Here is a 20,287-nt window from a genome sequence, read left to right as displayed (position 1 = left end):
CTGTCAACAGTCCTTACACAGTCATATCAGTAACTAGCACCATAAACACATTAGTTAGAAATATGGAGGTAAGCACCAAAAGAAATCAGCTGAAATAGTTGAAAGGGATTATCTCTCAGGAGCAGGAAATAAAAGTGCATGGGAGACTGGTGCTTTTTGTAACCAGCTAAAACATGTACATGTATTAACTTCGATAGAATATAGGATTTAAAATTTCTAGGGATTAGGCTTGCTGGATCAAATGTACCTAACCAAAAGAAATTTTTAAAAATCCACTATCCTACAAAGACTCCTGGTGCCCTTTGCTCACCTAGATGTACCCTTCCAATAATCTTCTGGGTGCCCACTCCTTTGGCGATCCCTGCCCACCGACGGTCCACCAGCCTCATTATATTGCACCTTTCTGCACAAGCTTGGCTCATAATAGTCATCTGGGCACCTGGAGGCGGAGGAAAACATCAGATAACAAAAACAAAATCCACATTTGTGGTAAGATTAAAAATGCAGCACTAAGAACAGGGAAGAAAGCAAGTATACCCCAAGGCTTTTGTCTGTGTAAAATTATTACTACTAAGCAGGTTTCCAGCCACGCTTACAGTAACTTTCAGTTCCACGTTGGAACCTGAAACATAGTGTAGAAGCTTGACATTGAAGGAAGGAATATTTTGTTTAAATGTAATAATTAAATGATATTTTAAAACTTTACTAATAGCAAAACTATCTGGAAAGGACTTCCAAAAAGTCAAACTATGTCTACAGATGGAAATGTAAATTAAGTACTATTTTACACTTGGATCAGTTTTCACCGAGGATCTCTAAACATCAAGTGATTTTTATTTTAAACTTTGGGAAACTATAATTTATCAGTTAAAAAAATACATCCTTCAGTCTCTCAAAAAATTAGAACTGAACTCCCTATTCTCTGCACCAACATCTGACTCCCTTCCCTTTACGGAAGAGGGCATTTAAGGTCTTTTCTCTTCCAGTTACATGTACTCAGCCACAGCTGGAGCCAGCTGCGCAGAAGACAGACACTCCTCTAATCTTGATCTACAGTCCTAATCTCTCCCTCAGACTCGCTCTACATTCCTGTGTTGGACATTTCTATCTCAAAGCCAACAGGTATAAAACTCTTCCTTCCCAAATAATTCTCACTTGGATTTCTCTCCTTGCCACTGGAATTGTGCTATTGCAATCACAAAATTTAGGCATTGTTCACTTTTGATTCCTCTTCTTTTAGTCTTCTGCCCACTCTCAAACTCTGTCTCAATCTTGTTAATAAATTCTATGCAATTTCTGCTACTTCTGACCTTCCTCCTTCTAACCATAGCAATCAGCCCAGCTCACTCTACGCTCTTTGCTAGCGGGCAATTTCTCTTGTTTCCAAACCACTCTGTAAATGTATAATTTAAAGCAAAGAAATAGTTCTCACCCTTAGGGGTACAGAATTCTCCACATCTGTCACTACTTTCAGTCTTCCTAAAATATCACCTTCTTCAGCTCACTTGTGCATCTGCTCAAAACTCCTCAGTGGCTCCTACTCTTTAAGATTAGCTTCAAACCACATCACCACAGCTTCACATCCCACATCATCCTGGCCCAACTACTTCCAGCTGCCATAGACTTAATGTTTGTGTCCTTCCAAAATTCAGATGTTGAAATCCAATCACCCACGTGATGGTATTAGGAGGTGGGGCCTTTGGGAGGTGATTAGGAGCTGGAGCCATGAATGAGGTTACTGCCCTTATAAAAGAGACCCCAGAGAGCTGCCTCACCCTTTCCTCCATGTGAGGACACATGGAGAAGACAGCCTTCTATGAACCAGGAATCAGGTCCTTACTAGACACCAAACCCACCGATGCCTTGATCCTGGACTTCCCAGCCTCCAGAACTACAAGAAATAAATCTGTGTTTATAAGCCACTTGGTCTACAGTATTCTGTCATAGCAGCCCAAACAGACTCAGACTCCAGCCTTATATTTGGACTGCTCTAAACCCTCCACTTTCCCAGGAGGAATTTGCTCCCTCTGCCTCTTTCTCACTTTGATCCTCCTGTAGAGCGCCCCCTCCCCTGCTTTCACTTTCTCTGAATTCTACTTATGCTTTAAGGTCCAGCTCAAGACTCACCTCCTCCCCAACTGATGGTCCTTTCCCAGTGATCTCTACTCTCATTTAATTCCAACACTTCATGTTTCTCTTTAGGTACCTTACACTTTACGGGCACTGAAAGCTCTTAGCATTTGAGGGAGGTTAGATTCAAGAAGGCCCAGAAATAATGAAAGAAAAGGGAATTTGGGAAGGCAATTCTCTTTTCTTCCTTCCTCCCCACTCTACTCCACAAAAGCTAGTTCATGATGTAAAGGAAGCAACCCCCGCATGAGAAGGGTCCCCTTCACTGCTCTCCTGCCTTTTCTCAGGACTTAGCTCTGAGCCCCAGTCCTCTGCCCATGGAGACAGCGCAGTTCAAATGCCCTCGCTTTTGGGAAGCCACACCTGCGCACCCCAGTCAGAGTGAGAAGGTGGTCTCTCTGTTCATCCAACGTGCATCAGATTGTTGCACAGAGGGTAAGAGTTCTGGCATCAGGCAGATCTGGGGCTGAATCCCAAGTCTACCACTCATGAACTGTATATACCTGGAAGAGTGACTTCACCTTTCTACATCTAAGTTTCCTCGTCTGTAAAGTAGGGATAATAGTAGAATATAGCTCATAGGGATGTTCTGCGGATTAAATAAAATTGAGTAAGATGACATATATTAAGCACCTCGCATGGGGCTTGGCATAGTAAGGGCTCAATAAATGTGGTGTATTGTATTATTGTCTCTTCTGCATTTAATTCTCTCACTCATACAGGAGCCCTATGAAGCACCAGTTAGTAAGGCTTACCCCTAAGGACTCAGCACAACGCTCTGCATGCAGCACTCAACAGATATTTTTAAAACCGAATAATTGGCAGATTTACTTCTCCCGGCAATGTATGCATCTCAAGATACAAACTCTTAACGATAGTTGAAACCCAGTATGTGGTTCAAGTTTGTGGATGAACAAATGGAGGAAAATTTACTTGAGCAGAGGCTTTTACTCCTGTAGGAACTTATTCTTATCTTTCAGCTCCCAGTGAGACACCCAGAAGTAAGACACATAAGACCACTGAGGCACACTCATATGATGCTGCTCTGCGTGGTCTTACTAAAAAGCAAAGAGTTATTAACTAAGAGGAAAGGTGTCAGTTAGTACAGGGATTATCTGAACCCTCAAGCGGGAAACTCCCTGTCTCCTTACCTGGCTGTTAAGCTCTAAGAACCATGCCCCATACATCCTTCCACTCCTTACCACTCCTGGCAAAGTGCTGGCACACAGACCAGGCTGAAATATTTGTTTGACCTATACTCTACACACCTTCTTATAGCTCCTTATTCTAAACCCACTTACTCCCCAGTTTCTTACAGAGCTATCCTAGAAATTCAGAATGCCAAATAGGGGAGGTAGGAAGATATAAGAGACATTACAAAATACAAACCTGGTTAAGAAATGATTAAAGAAATAAACCTATTACAAACAGGAAAAGATTGGCAAGTGAAAGAATAACCCCCAGGCTTGTTACCTAGCAGTCCAAAGGACTACTGCCATCCTTAACGGACACAAGAGTCTCCCCTTCTCCCTGTGTCAGGTCAGAATGTTAGATGGACAGACAGAGACACAAAAGATAGAGACATCACCTGAGTCAACAAAGGCTTTCACAGGATGTCCATTCACTTTGCAGTTAATATAAAGCATTACTACTTGGCCAAAACTTTCCGGAGCCTCTTCCATAGCTATTGTCATGTTTTCCTCAATGTTCTGTTGCCTGTAACAAACCAAAACCACGTACACTGAAAGCATTATTTCCATGAAGAGAAATATGTTTCAGTCACAATATTAAAAACAGATTTGTATATATCTTTTGTCCAAACTATAGCAGCTGAGTTATGGAAATGGAAACTGGGCTCTATCCTGCGATAGGTGATTCAGTAGGAGGTAGTGAGATATATGGTTGGCAGAATATCTAAAGGCATACAAGTTACCTTCATGTAAAACAATTGTGTTCCCTTTATAAGCTCAGAAACAGGAAAATGAACTTCTAGAGAGTAACAGTCACAACCCTTTTTATCCTGTAGAATGTCAGAATTTCATGTATGCTCCAAATTTAACTGAGGATTTACTGGGTATATGGGTACATTTCCTATGTCCAGTGTATTAAAAATATTTTGCAGATATAATACATAGATGTTTCAACTGCTTTGGTTGCATCTGCTGTTTAATCTCCAAGATTGGGTTCTCTAATCTGTAAAATGAGGATAATAATTCCTATTATAGGATTGCTGAAAGGTATAAGGCATCTAATATACTATGCTAACATAAGAGCAGATGATCAAAAAGTACACATACCTACCTACCTATCACTTAGAAAACTACACACACATACATGTATCATAGTTCACCTGGTCTATCAAATCATTTCTTTAAAAACTGAACATATTCTAATTCTTCCATGAGAAAAGCAAATAAAAGGGAGTTCCAGCTTACTCCAACATCTCATGTCTTCATTCCCAGTCTCCTTTTAAAAACATTACCAAACACTACCAACATTAATGGAAACTAGGGCAGGGGCCAGGCAACTCACTTGAAGACTGAGACAATAATAGAACAGGATCCAATATTTGGGATAAACAACAACTGGGAACCAGGGATTGGCAAACTAAGGCCCACAGTCTGTTTGTGTAAATAAGTTTTTATGGGAACACAGCCACACTGTTCATTTACATACTGTTGTACTATCTATGGCTGCTTTGGTGCTGCACTGACGGAAGTGAGCCCTAGCAACAGATACTATGGCCTGCAAAGCCTAAAATATTTACTATCTGGCCCTTTATGGAAAAACTTTCTGATCCCTGCTCCTAACTGTAGTGCCTGTCCTTTCTGTAGTAATACTCCAGCTCACCTGAATTGATGGGTTTACCAGCCATTCTGTAATAAAATATTAAATTTCTCGGAAAGGCACTCGTTTAATTTATTCAAGCAAATACGCAAGCTATTATACCTCAGTGTACAAATACCCTGTGTAATCACTACTGTATCATACCCAACGAGACTTTAACAGGCATTTGATAGAATTACACAGCCTTTCTCTTACGCCACGTTATTAAATTTAGAAGTAACCTAAAATTAGTCGTGCACTTCTGACCTCGCACTGACTCCAACCAAGATAAGTTTCAGCAAAAAATCTTCTGAGATAATACCACCTACTTTGGCTATTCTGGGCTATGTAGAGAGTCTCTTCAGAAGCACAAGGTTTTCTCCTTTAAAAAAATGTATGCGTTACCCCATTTCCTTTACCCCACGCCTGGGAAGAAACGTGAGCCATATGGATATGCCTCATTTCACTTCTATTCTTCCAACAGCTCAGTGTCACGGTTTGGCTATGATGCTTCCCCGTTCTCCCCCGCCACCCCTCCCGCTTCCAGGGTTGAACACAACTATTCTTGAAAATTATGTCAGGTTCTTTACAGCTGCGACGTGGTCCAGTTCAGAGAACACAGATATCTTCCTGTTTCTCCAGGTGGATTTAACTAGTTAGATGTTTCTCAGATATTTGTTAGTACCTGATACAATTAATGGGAACGCTTAATCAACAAGAACACAAGTGAAGAGCTTAGGGTTATCAATTGATTCTAAATTACAATTTATATTTCTCTGATTTCAAAAGTAGTCAGAGAAAAAAGAAACAAGAAAATTATTTGACTTCCAAGTTGACAGTATAAGCTAATGACCAAGTTAGGCTTCATTTAAGTAACCACAGATGATGACAGAGTGCCTAAAAGCAGTACTGTTACAGTCATGTTCTTTTTAGTTATACTAAGGCCTTCACAATTAGCAATAAAAACTGAATCCGGCGGGGGGGGGGAGTAGCTGTTCTTTCATCCAAAGGGACTAACTGAACAGTGTCATGCTTGTGACTAGTAATGTGACCACGGTTGACATTAGTATCATTGCACCTGGTTAGGCCCCACACCTTAAGATTCTGATTCATCAGATTTGGGAGTACAGTCCAAGCATCAGCACTTTTTAAAACCTTCTCACGTAATTTTAATGCAGCCCCAGGTGAGAACCAAAGCATTAGAGAAACCGGAGTTGACAATGTGAAAGGCAGTCAGTTTACCCACTGAGGCCTGTAAAAGAAATGTGGAAGGAAAACAGACTGAGGACTACAAATTTCTGCACAAATGGACTTAAACCAATCATGTTCAAGCCCTGGATTTGATGAGGGCTCATGCATTATGTCTAAGGAACGAGATTCCAATCAGCCTGTCTAGCCAGTCCAGCAGTGTTACCAAGTTGGGGGCTTCTGCTCAGTCCTAGGGTCATCTACCTGGAGTTGCTTTAATGATGTGCTGTGCGCTAGTCAGGGTGTTGTTATTAACTTTTAGAAGAGAAAGTCATTAAGTTAGGTACCTGTATCTTTGTAACGTGGAATCAAAATATGAGGAAAACGGAGGAGGAGAGAATAACTTATCTCAAATGCAGAATAAGGAAGCTACCTCAAAGGAGATGTCCAACTAACACAGGATCACCTGTAGTGTGGGAAATCTGGATTCTCTAAATCTTGCTCTTTAGGTGAAGGGTCACTCATTACCTTATATCTTCTTCTATCTTTGCTTGAGCTTCAAGATCAAAAGGATCAGCAGAAAAGAGACGAATCCTTTCTTGCTCTCTCCGTGCTCGGTCCTGCTGCTGCTCCACCAGGACCCTAGAAAATTTCTCTACACAAATAAGGGGTGAAATCTTAAACCACTATATTTTCATTCTTCATTAGTACTGTTCCACATCAAACAATTTCTCAAAATCAACTGTAAGAGATGCAGAAGAGATGTCTAAAAATTATTTTAAATGAGCGATTACATTTACTTTCTATTCTCTGAGGCAAAACTACTTCTTCACCTAAATTCAGTGTAAAGAAATAAAGTGTTTGCAAAAATCACTTATCCCTGTAAGCAGTTATCCATCAGTTTCTACTCAGAGATAAGGCCTTTTCAGTTTAGATCAGTGGGGAATGACTATCTGTGTGGCACACAAACGACCCCTCTCCTCCCCTCCCTATTGCCCTTATTATCCTATTACCTAGAAATAAAATAGAGCACCACAATCTTTTTCCTCTTCTAGTTTCACTTCCTTTTAACACTCTCTGCCTAAAGGCAGATAAATTAAATGCAAACTACTGTTCGCCTATCTATATTACCTGATGGATAATAGGCAGGAAAATTAGTAAAGAGAAAACATTGCTTGCTATAAGATGTATGTTACAAGAACCATCTTTATTTTGCTATTTCTTAAATGGGGGTGCATTTAAATGTATAAACTTAAATGTGCCGTCATCATGGTCTTTGGCAATTAGATATAACGCTGCCTAAGAAATTAAAGAAATCAACATAATGGTCATATGAACTACTAATATATACAACATGGATGGATCTGAAAAACACTGAGTGAAACAAGCCTGACACGAGAGGACATACTGTATGATTCCATGATTCCATTCACATGAAGATCAAAAAGAGGCAAAACTAATCTATAATGATTATCAAAATAGTCATAGCCTATAAGGGGAGGAAACTGACTAGAAAGAGAACATCATGGAACTTTCTGCAGTGAGAGAAATTTTCTATATCTTGACTAGGGTGGTAGTTACATGAGCATGCCAAAACTCAACAAAATGTATACTTAAAACCTGCGTTTATTTCTCTGTAGGTAAATATTACGTCAATCTAAAATATGGTTATTGAGGAATGAGTTATTAAGTGTCTGTTATGTTTTAAAATTTAATCAGTATAGTTTCATAAATGCAAGAGTAAAATTGGAGAAATTTACAGAGAAAAATTTATTCATAAAGGTGAGTAAAAATAAGTGGTCTGTTAAATAAAAGAATGGCTCAAATATAGCTCCAAATAAACTGCTGGTAACAACCCCAGTATCATTAAACTTGGGATGGATGAGAATAAGGGGGTTCCATTTTGTCATACAGGCTGATGGCACTGAACCTGTTTCTTGTCACCAAAAGCATTTCAATTGGCATCAGCTGGTTTATTGGTGCTCTCTTTAATTGCAGGTCTAACTAAACAGGTTAAAATATCAGTACCTGGGTTACATGGTGCTAAAATAGAAGAAAAATGTAAACAGGGGGGCTGGTCTAGCTGGATTTCAGAACTCTATGGAGTCCTAAAATTGTCGCTATTGCTAATTAACTCAGTCTTTGATATCAGCACTAATTTACCTCTCACAGACCAACTGATACGTTCAATAAATCATGTGACACAGCGGCCTGAACACACCAGTTGCTTTTCTCCACATTTGCTGTGGCACAACTACTTCACCTCATATCAGCTTGAGAGCCTTCCAAATTTATAAGCTTACCAAGATCTCCACTGAGCAGAGCATCTGCCAGGGGTGGATTGCGCTCCTTCAGCAAGGACAGCTCGTGGGGGTTGGCCAGCAACATGTCTCGGAGCAAGGCTGGATTGTCCAGGCCTTGAGGAGATGAAGCTATTTCTCCAGGAGATGAGCGGGACTGCTGTGCTCCTGGTGGCTGGCGCTGCCGGGAGCTGGATGTGCCAGGCACAGCTATGCTACGGAAGTCTATTCGGGGTAAGTCTGTTGGGGAAAATCGAATCAAAGTTTACTTCAAGTGACTCCATAAAAACAAGCATTTGAAGGAAACAGCAGAACATTTGCTCATAAGTGGTATATAACAGCAGTAAATGGTAATTGTAGATTTTCTAATGACCTCTCCTATGCTCATTCTCACACTTTTTTTTTTTTAAATTGAGCTCCCACTGACTTTGACCATAAAGACTGCAGTCTGAGGGTGAACAGATAGGAAAGAACAGAAAAATGTGTGTGTCAGGGGGGCAGACAATGGCAGTAAACCCAGATTTTTGGCTACAAAATATCCCAGAATAGGTAACAAGTTTTTACTTATTATGTTTTTAAAAAATTAAAGCTATTTTCAGTAGATGTAACTGCATAAATCTGGATGTGGTTCTTAAGAAAAATCCTAGTTTGCTCTGACATATGCTTCAAAGAGCCCTGATATCTTGGGTAAAGAATACTATACATAGCAAATGAACACCGTAAATGTTAGATGTTAAATTCTACAAGTCTGTGCTACACATATTCTTTGAGTTTACACTTTCATCTGTGCATCACTGCTGACTCTTCTCATACCCCTGGGGAGCTAGCAGGTTTAATCATTTTACAGGAGAGAGAAACAGAAGAAAAGGAACTTGCACAGGTTCTCAGTGCTGAGTATACCAAAAGATACAACAGGTTTAGAGGCTACAACTCTCAGGTTCTATACTCCAGGCTGAGCTGACCTTATTAAAATGAAAGGAAAATAAAAGGGAGCCTTACACAAAGCACCCACATATTGCATGAATCCATTTATATGAAATGTCCAAAACAAGAAAATACATAGAGACTGAAAGTAAACTGACGGTTGCCTAGGGCTAGAAGGCTTGGGGGCAGACGGGGAATGAGTGTTAATGGGTACATGGTTTCTTTTTAATGTGATGAAAATGCGCTAAAATTGATTGTAGTGATGGTTGCACAACTCTGAATACACTAAAAATCATTGAATCATATCTTTTAAATGAGTGAATTGTATGATATGGGAATGATATCTCAATAAAGCTGTTACTTAAAAAAAGGAAAGAGAGGGGCCGGCCCGGTGGCGCAAGCGGTTAAGTGCGCGCGCTCCGCTGCGGCGGCCCAGGGTTCGCTGGTTCGGATCCCGGGCGCGCACCGACGCACTGCTTGGTAAGCCATGCTGTGGCGGCGTCCCATATAAAGTGGAGGAAGATAGGCACAGATGTTAGCCCAGGGCCGTCTTCCTCAGCAAAAAAAGAGGAGGATTGGCAGATGTTAGCTCAGGGCTGATCTCCTCACAAAAAAAAAAAAAAAAAAAAAAACAAAAAGGAAAGAGAAAAAAAAAAGTAGAGCCAGAATGAGGGGCTAGGACTGAAATGTGGGCTAGCCCACATTTCTTCAACTCCAAAATGTATCTGATGGTCACACCTGTCCCAAGTCTGAGGCTATCCTGTAGCCTTTGAGACCTCAAACAGAAAAAGGGAATGCTTAAACTCAGATGCAAGCCTTCTGCCTCTTAGCATGGGTTTAACTAGGCAGTCGCTTTCTTCAAATAGACCTCAGCTGGCAGCTAGCAAACATATGTGTATATGTGTGAGTGTGTGTGTATATCTGTGTGTGCGCACATGCTTGTGTATGAACTCCTAACCAAAGAAAAGGTGAAGTGAATGGCATGATCCTTGTGAGGCAGTTAACCTATACCAACTGGCAAAACATCTTGGGTGGGCCTTCTCTGTGGGCAGGGAAACTTTATCTCCAACCCTGGACACTTATCTTGAGAGTCCATTCACTTCAGAATAATTCTGAAAAACTTGTTTACCTTATAGACCAGATCCTCTCCCCTCCCCCACCTACTGGCTCTCTTGTCCATATGGGACAGCACAGGAAAAAAAAAGTGAACTCTCCAGAACTAACAATCTCACCAAATTAACCAAAGGAAGATTTGGTTCTCATTGACTGGCATATTTGAACCACCACTCTTTCTAAAGTTTAACAGTAGCCCCAAGGGACTAAAGTAATCCAGATCTGGGAGGAACAGTGTTTGATGGTCTCTTATGGCCCCAGTTTCAGGCTGAATGGAAGCACTGTGTTCTAAGCTGGAGTCTGTCGTCACCCAGACACCTATCAGCTGTTACCATAAACTTTAAAACCAAGTCACCTAGAGACTAAACACTGTTTAAAGAAATCTATCAGAATATGGCAAGCAATGGGAAAAAAACTAATACATTTCATCAAGTGGTTCCACATCAGAACCTTGCACCCCTCTTGAGTATCTGAAGAAAGCTACGGACCCTCTCCCCATCACATGCACACATGTCCACACACACACAATTTTGCATATTACTTCAGGGACACAAAAACCTCCTAAAACCCAATACACAGATTTCAGATTATAAACACCTATTCCGGATGGAGCATCTAAGACAAATAACAGTTTCTTTTTACATGATTAACAAAGCTGGTGGGAAAGAATCGGATTTGGTGGTCCAGCTGCTTAATGTTCATAAAGCTCAGGGTAATGGAAAAAGCCCCAAGTTTTAATTCCTGTGCCTTCAATTATTAGCTAAGAAACTTTGAAGACATTATTTAAAATCAGAGCTTCATCTGTTAATGATAATAAATTGTAAGGAGGAATCTCTTCCCTTACAAAAGAGTTGTGAGATCACGTGAAATGTGGGAGCAAGTGCCCGGCTGACTAAAATGCTCCATAAACACCTGCCACCGAACGCCAGACAACACAGCAAAAGTCAGTCAGCAATCATAGGCATATGCAGCATCTCAAGTCCCAAGGATAAAACTATCACTGATAAAAAAACAGACGCTAACGTTTATTGAGGGCCTGCTATGTGCTGAAGGTTTTACATGCATTATTCTCACATCAACTCTAGGAGTTGGGTTAATTATAGCACCTATCTTATGGATAAGGAAACTGACTTAGAGAAGTTAACTCAGCCAAGGTTGCACAGCAAGCAAGGGCAGAGTCAGGATCTGTACCCTGGTAGTCTGCATCCAAAGCTAATACAAAACTGTGAACCAAATGCTATGTTATCTACTGATGCTCGTGTCATGGGATGCTAAACCATTACAAGATATCTTACTTGGGAACTGCACTGGAGGTCGAGGGTCTGCATTCTCCTTCTGCCGTAAAATCACAACATCCCCATCTTTCAAGCCGTAAGAAGCCAATGATCTGTGGTTGTCTGTGAGAGGTCTTTCAGCATAGACAATCTACAACCAGAAAAGATTTAACAGTATGAAGCACTGAGAAGTAACATGGGGCAAAGCAGAAAGACTACAGTTTTCCTCTTCATCAGATAATGTCACTCCCTGCTCAAAACCCACCAAAGGTTTCCCATCGCACCTAGAATTAAAGCCCAAGTCCTTCCCATCACCTACTAGGCCCAAACAATTTGGTCCCTGGCTCTCCCTCTGACCTCACCTCATAACATGACCTGTTGTTGTTAGTGCCACTGAGTTGATTCTGACTCCCCGCAACCCCGTATACAGCAGAGCTGAACCCTCCCTGGTCTTTAACGCCATCCTCTCACCTTCCGGCGCCATATGAGACAATGTTCCACTGCTATTCAGTGTCCTCATGGCCAATTTTTTCAGAAGGGGGTGGCCAGGTCCTTCTTCCTAGTCTGTCTTAGTCTGGAAGCTCTGCTGAAACCTGTCCACCATGGTGACCCTGCTAGTATTTGAAATACTGGTGGCATAGCTTTCAGCATCATAGCAACATGCAGCCACCACAGTATGACAACCAACAGGTGGGTGGAGGGGTTCCTTGACTGGCAAATAACTCTGGGCCATGGGGGTGAGAGCGCTGAATCTTAACCACTAGACCACCAGGGCTGGTTATAACATGATTGCTGTTCCCCAAATAACATGATCATCTTCCCCCTCAAGGCTGTTTCACTTGCTCTTCTCTCTACCTGAGGAATGTTCTTTCTCCACTCATTCTTTTTTAGGTCTCTGATCACACGTTACCTCTTCAGGGCCCTTGCCTAATCACTCTGTTTAAAGTGTACCCTCACCTCACATATTAAATAGATATTTATTTATATCTGCCCCACTAAAATCTAAGCTACTCAAGGACAAGAGCTCTGTTTTGTTCGCCATTTCCCAAATGCCTAGAACAGAGCCTCTTAGATAAATAATGCCCAAGTGTTTGTTGAATTAAAGGGGATAAATGAATCTAAGGAAGTAATAGATATAATTTTAGATTTAATTTTGAGCAGGGAGGGAAATGGGATTGATTTACTCTGGGTATGCTAACTACAATACTATTAAATAATGTGTCCACTTTTCCCCTCAGTTTTAGTGAGATATAATTGACATATAACACTTTATTAGTTTTAGGTGTACAACACGATGATTTGATGTGTGTGTGTGTGTATAGTGAAACGATGACCACAAGTAGCTAACATCCATCACCTCACAGTTAGAAATTTTTTTTCTTGTGATGAGAACTTTTAAGACTTACTCTCTAAGCAACTTTCAAATGTATGATATAGTACTGTTAACTTTAGTTACCATGCTGTACATTACATCTCAATGTGTCCACTTTTAAATGATCTTGCACACTGGCAAGTCTAAAAGGTTCCCAAATACCACCCTTCCTGCCTTCTTCCTTCTCTTCCGCCATCCCCAAAGTTTTATCACTCTTACGTTTATGGGTGGAAGATAAAAGTGGAAGAAACTCAGAAAAGAACAATTAAACACAGATGGGAAAAAAAAAGGGTCAGGGATGTACTACCAATAAAAATATTTTTATGATGTGCAATCACTGAAGAAAGCCTGAGAGCATAAAAATAGATGAAACAATGTGCTGTAGAAAGAAAAGGCATACACAAAGGGCATACTATAATTTCACCACAAAGGAACATAAAATCTACCCTGCATTATTATATACTTAAGAGTGGCATTCAGAATAAACTCAGAGTTTGAAAGGTTTTCTTTGTAACAATTCACTTTTCACCAGGCCACGTGCAAACTGAGGAACCTGAGTTCTGTCCTGGCTCTGACAGGGGCCCCATCACTCAGCTGGTCCAGGCTTCACATTTCCCATTTGTTAAGCAAGGAGTTGGGGCTAGATAATCATTACAGCTGTCCCTTCCAGGTCTTTCTGCTACACTACCACTTTACAATGTTTCCTCACAGCTCTCATAGTAAGACTGCCTGACACAGAATCTGAAAACTACAGGATTTAAACAGGAAAAAAATGATCTGTCCTATCTGCTCTCAGAATTTGTACTGACATGAGGAATAGAAACAACAGGAAACTGAATTTAGTTCTCTCCAAAATCAAATACTTCTGGGGATGAGCAAAAAATTTATTTGCAGAGTTTGTAGGTCCAGTTATACTTTATAAGTTCTATACATGACTAGAATAAGTATTGTTAGTTCTTACTCTCACCTGCAAAGTTAAAACATGTTACAACAGATTGCAACTGTCACTCTATCCACCCATTCACACTCCCTTATTTAAGCATACATCTCATAGTAAAAGTACACTAGAATCAACAGAGACTGTTTGCAATACAACTCAAATCATTATAACGTGTGGGATTGCTTGGAAAAACCACCATAAATCTGAAGTGATAAGTGTCCAAGACTGAAGTGTACAGCAAGAAAGAAGAGGCACACCAAGAGAAGGGCCATGCAGGCAGCTCTTACAAGGTGGCATCAACATTGTGACACCACCATAATGAAGGTACCAGTGGTCCTAGGCCTACTCCTTAATTTTCCAGGTTCAGAGCTTCAACTATCAGTATATTTAGAGATACACGATCAGTTGACATATTCTAACTGTACTTATAAGATAACATTTATTTATCCACAAAGAAATCAAAATCAGGAGAATCAGAATGCTCCTGTCCTCAAGATCACTGAATTCTCTTCAGGCTGGAAATGCTACAGAGAAAGCCATATTAAAATAGCAGACAGCTATCACTGAGTGAGCTTCTACTAGAGGCAGCATCATACTAGGTTTTCACAGTCTCCCACTTAATCCTCATGCCCTCTCATCTAAGTCTCACAATCATCTTATGAGGTAGGCATTATTTGTCCCATCTTATGGACAGGGAAACAGATATAGAGTTAAGTGACCTGAGGCTACATAGCTATTAAGAAGAGAACTGGGATTGGAACCACATCTGCCTGACTTTAAACTCCTCCTCTTCCCTAGTACCACATACAACTTTCCCAAACATAAGTTGAAAATGGTCTAGTGAATTAGCTGGGTCACCTTAGCAAGACCTATTAAGCCATCCATCACCAATAAGGGCCTATACTCAGAAGGTAGATCAAAACGCTGTTCATTGCTCAATGTATCCCCTAACCTGAACATGAAGAAAGGAACACTAACTCTTCACTCTTTGGACTCCCATTTTACAGATGCCATATATCACTCCATCACTGTTCAGCTAACACAGTCTTTCCGCAGCAGACAATATAATTTTTTTAAAGGCAGGTAGCTTGAGTTAACAATAAAAATGTAAGATCCAGGTAATCACTACCATCAAACATGTATATGAAATAAAGAATATTGGTATTTGCCTCAATTTCCTAAAAATACTAGACTGGAGAATGTGGGTGAGGAGCAAACATTCTTCACACTGACAAAGCAGCAGGTGTATTCCATTTTAGTCCAAGGACACAAATGAGATAAACAAAAGTTTAGTTGAAATTATAACTGCCACAAAGACTTGATTTCTTTTTGTTAAAATAGGCCTGAGAGTCTAAGAAAGACAGTTATTTTGCATCTTAAGACCTAGAATAAATCTGAATGATTTTCCAACTTACTATAGGTAACTATTAGACCAATGGTTTCAAATTTCCACCAGTCAAAACAAAATAAGTAATGGTATTGGTGATGCTTTCCACTGTTCCTAATACCCAACTCAAAGGCTACAACACTCAAAATTCAAGTTTTGCCAGTTCTAAGAACATACAACAGGAAAATGTATACAGCTACAAGTCTTAATCTGCCAAACTGGTACAACTGCTAGTACTTACTGCAGAGGAGGCACCCTAGAGATGGAACTCTGATGTTAATCAACATCTAACAATAGACTAATTAATACACTCCAGGACCTTTAAGCATGACGTCCAATATTTTTTGGTCTCTGAATGACAGCCTTCAATCAACAGAAATCCTAACCATACATCTCTAGCATTAAGGACCATATAGTGGCCACAAAACCCTTGGAATCACACCTGAATGGCTGCATAATAGTATCTACTATTAGTTGAAAACCCACTATATGCCAAGTGATCTACATATACTATTCCATTCAATAATCAGCTTGACTTTTACAACCCTTCTGGAAGGTAATTTGGCAACAGTTACTAAAAGCCTTTCAAAAGACCTGGCAATTCCATATCTAAGAATTCATCCTGAGAAAATAATCAGAAATGCGGAGAGAGTCTTAAGTATACAGATATCCATGGAAATGTTACTCATAACTGCTTTCAGTTTTCCCCAATTCAAATGCCCAGCAATAGTGAAACTGTTACATAAATTGTAGTACATCTATATGATGGTATATTATGTGGCTATTAAAACTATAAATTTCAAGAATCTTAAATGTTATGGGAAAATGCTGACAACATAGTGCTGCCTGAAGAAAGTAAGACATGAAATTGTTTACACAGTTCAGAGCATCATGTTTAAAAGATACATTTCAACTATACAAAGGGAAAAAAAGCTTACAAAAAAATACACTAGAAAGTAAACTGCAGTGATCTCTGGGTTATGAGGTAATAAGTAATTGTATTCTTTTTCATGCTTTTCTATATGTTACAAGTTTCCTATAATGAATATGTAGTATCTATCAGAAAAAAAAAATACATGAAAATTACCTGTGAAAATACACATGGCAAAACCAGCTACAACAGAAAGTTTCAGTTTCCACTGGTTTCAAATAGTGTTTTACAAACCACAAACCATGCTGTGTGCAGAGCTGCATTTCCAGGATCATACAGTTACTGCTATTAGTTGATATTTAAATATGCCTTCCATTTGAGAGTCCTTACACATTCTGCACACCTTTTTACCACATGCCACCTACAGGGGTAAGTTAATAACAATGTTTCAAAAATATAAAGACTTTAATTTAAAGTGAAACTAAGCTCTGATAATTGTTTGAAGTTTGCCCAGTGAAGTCTGCATCAAAGCATTAAACAGAGCCATAACTGGCTTCCAAGCCCACACTTGTATTAAGAGATGGAACATGTCCGGCTTTAATCACATGCACAAGTAGAGATGGTTTCTATTCTAAATTTGTTATTGCATTATAACTACTAAAATCAGACTAGAGCTGTTAAAAATTAACCCTTTTTCCAAGTGTATGCTTATGCACAATTGATGCTGATGTGAAAGACTGAATTATAAACCAGTGATCCTCAACATGGGGCAGGCATGCAAGACAATTCTTTGAGGATACAGGAAGAAAATAGAAAATATTAGCATTTTCATTTCCATTTACTTTAGTTCATCCTTCCTTAAATTCTATTCTGTGCCTGTTTATAATGTACATAATGTATTACTTCACGTATATAACATATTTATAGTTATTAGACACATGTAATATACATGCATATACACAATGGATATAACATTAGTTGACATGTATAATTTATTATATACATCACAAAGATGCATGTTCCAAAACATTTTACTCAGAGGGACACGTGATCAAAAAAGTTTGGAGACTAGTGGTCTGGACACACAGTGCCAGGAAAGAAAAAAAAATAAAATAAATCCCTTTAGAAATGGAGTCAGAAATGAAAGTGAAGGAATGAGAATGGAAAAGGTAAATAAGAGTGAGGTAAGAGACCAGGAGAACTATGAGAGGAAGGAAGCAAAGATGAATAATATGGGAGAAGCCTGGGTGGTAAAGGTGGGGGGACCTCAAGTAAGTGAAGATGACACATTTGTGGGTAGAAACTATAATGATGTTTACTATTATGATTTGATGAAAGGAAATGACTCAAGTGTCTAGGGTGGATCCTGTTCCTCCCTGATGGGCAAGCAACTAAAAGACAACCGACCACCAGACATCTTAAAATAGATACTGTGTTAGGTTGCAATGGAGCCAACAAACTTGAAAAACAGGAGCTGTTTACGGCTATGCAATACAGGCTTAACACGAGTTGGAGCCCAGGTTTCCATATGCTAATTTGGCTTGGGAAGGGAGTAAATGCCAAAACGCTGACCTAACGAATAAGAAAGAAATTGGAGTTAGCCTAATTGTTCAATTATTAAGGTATTCTCAGCCTTCCGGACTGGCAGAGGTCAGTACCCACCTTGACCACACAATTATTTGCCTTTCAATCTGACACCCTCTTTAAACTTTTTGTTCCTCAAAAAATGTAGGAACAGAGAAAATCTCAATCTTTGTCTTCTCCCAAGCCCTATTAACAACAAAATCACTTTACATTTTAATTTTTTCTTTCCCCTACCAGCTGGTGATAAGCCAGTAAAAGAAGAGCTAGAGGGAAAAGAACAATTGAAAAAGCCACCTTCAAAAACTTAAGAGTTGATTTTCCCTCCCTACTTAAACTGTCCTTTCCTAGATCTCCACTTGAGGGATTCATTGACAGGAATTGGCTCCTGAGTTTTTGCGGATTATCTTTTTAGAGAAAAAGTTGCAAAAAGTCCCTTTTACCATTTTCTCTGTAGCTTTTGCCAGACTTCGTATTTGAGTGACACTTTGTGACCTGAAATAAATGCTTTCTTGATATTCAGCTTTATGCCAAGGTTCTAAAGTTCACATAGGGTAAAGGAATCGTCCTCACTTCTGAACAAAATATTGACACAGTTGTTTACCATAACACAGGGCAGAACAAGCTGTAGCTGGGCAATAGTTTTTGGAACTGTTTCCTAACTGCAGTAGGAAATCAAGATTTACATTCTGGGGCCTTAGAGGACTTCTATAATTTTCTTAATGTTTAGACTACATCCTCCAAGTCAAGATTTAAATGTTTCAGCGTGAAGACCACAGAGTTATTGTCACCAACTCTGTTTAGTGGCAGCCTCACAACATTTTGCGAATAAATTACTTTGCTTATTTAAAATGCAAGAGCAGCTTAACTTCTTTACAGCAGGGTAGGGAAATGAAACAACCACACCACACTGAGAAGATACCAGGCCATTTTAAAGCAAATATCCTCTTAAAGCATTGAGCTTTCAACTAACTCAAACTCTGAGTTGTGACAAGAAAGAGGGATTCTGGCCTACTACCAGGGATGAAAGCAGAGAAATAAACAGTTTGAGTTGAACTAGTAATTGCCTTTTTTTTTTTTAAAGAATTTAACCAGAAACGCATGTGGTAGTGAAAAGGGAAAAGAGCATTTCCAAAGGCTTCAAAACAAGGTAGTGCAAGTCTGAAACTTTTCCTTCACCTAGAATGCAAATCTCTGCATGTAAAGGTGAATTACGTTTCCTTAAGCAAGAACCCTCTCCAAAAAAAAAGCAGATGAACATCTATCTACCACAGCGATCCAAACTGGTATTTCTGGTTGGGAAAGCAGGATGTATGAACTCTTGCAAACCTAGAGCTTCTTAGGTCCACGACGACACCCCAAACTCGAGATAACATTAGGGGAGAAGGGGCCAAAGAGCCAGAAGGTGCGGCGGGCCGCCCAAGAGTCCACGCGCCGCCCGGGCTGCAGTGAGCGCGTCTGCGGTCAGGTTCTCCGCTACCTCCCCCAGCACCCCACCCCAGGCTCGGGGTGCGTGGGGGCAGCTACCCATTCCAGCTCCCTCCTGGACGCGGGGGCGAGCGGGGAAGGGCCAGCCTGCTCTCCCCCCGCCCCAGTTCCTCAGCAGAAGCAAAGGGAGGGCGTGAGGCGGGAGAGCTAGCTCCGGAGGGAGGCCCCGCTCGCTGCCCGGCGTACCTGGCTCTCGGCTGCGGGGATGCCAGACTCGAGCTCGCACAGCGCGCGGAAGTTGTGCAGCTCGAAGTCGGCGTCGACCTGGAGCGAAAAGGTCACCTCGGAGAGGTCCTTCCGCACACAGTACACGGTGAGCAGCATGGCCCGGGCGCGACCCAGCTCGGCTCGGCCCGGCCTCGGCGCAGGGCGGCGGGGCGGCAGCGGGGCCTGGCTGGTGCTGCGGGCAGACGGCGCGGGCTGCTCGCTCGCCTGCTCGCTCCTTCCTTCCCTCACACACGCTCAGTGACTCACTCCCTCCCGCCCTCACTAGCGAGCACGGCCGCCGCCACCCGCCTGCGACTCCGTCTGCCTGCCTGCCTGCCGGCCTGCCTCCCACTACTGCCGCCAAGCGCGCCAGCCGCCCGGCGCCCCGCCCCGCCGCAACGCGGCTGCCGTAAAGCCCGCCTCGCCCTCTCCGCCTTCGCGACGCAGTGGAGGGGCGGGCCCCGGGAGGGGAGGCGGGAAGCGCGGAGAGCATTGGAGGGGGCGTGGGAGGTGAGGAGGAGGAAGGGCGGGAAAAGGGGAGAGAAGGCAAGAACTGAGGAGAAAGAAAAACGTATTGATTGATTTAATAGCTGAAGTCTGTGGCATTTATTAAGCGCCTACCATGTAGATACAAAAAATGCGTAAAAATACAGGTCTTTGCCGTTAAGGAACTCTCAAGCTGGTAC

At 41.1% G+C, this 20,287-nt stretch overlaps 1 protein-coding gene across 1 annotated transcript in view; it reads right to left on the bottom strand.

The window, feature by feature from the left end:
* Positions 1–19,903, bottom strand: part of DDI2 (DNA damage inducible 1 homolog 2) — a 30,531-nt gene extending 10,628 nt beyond the window's left edge. Inside the window, exons 1-6 of the mRNA XM_058552961.1 lie at positions 19,581–19,903; positions 11,777–11,906; positions 8,448–8,684; positions 6,673–6,799; positions 3,719–3,846; positions 311–439 (exon numbers count right to left, since the gene is read on the bottom strand). Of these exons, the coding sequence (XP_058408944.1) occupies positions 311–439; positions 3,719–3,846; positions 6,673–6,799; positions 8,448–8,684; positions 11,777–11,906; positions 19,581–19,718 (889 nt within the window). The 5' untranslated portion in view covers positions 19,719–19,903. The remainder of the gene's footprint in view (positions 1–310; positions 440–3,718; positions 3,847–6,672; positions 6,800–8,447; positions 8,685–11,776; positions 11,907–19,580) is intronic.
* Between the last annotated feature and the right edge of the window lie 384 nt (positions 19,904–20,287).

The sequence above is a fragment of the Diceros bicornis genome, chromosome 13, assembly GCF_020826845.1.
Source record: "Diceros bicornis minor isolate mBicDic1 chromosome 13, mDicBic1.mat.cur, whole genome shotgun sequence".
NCBI classification, from domain to species: Eukaryota; Metazoa; Chordata; class Mammalia; order Perissodactyla; family Rhinocerotidae; genus Diceros; species Diceros bicornis.
This window is presented reverse-complemented; position numbering and strand designations above follow the sequence as displayed.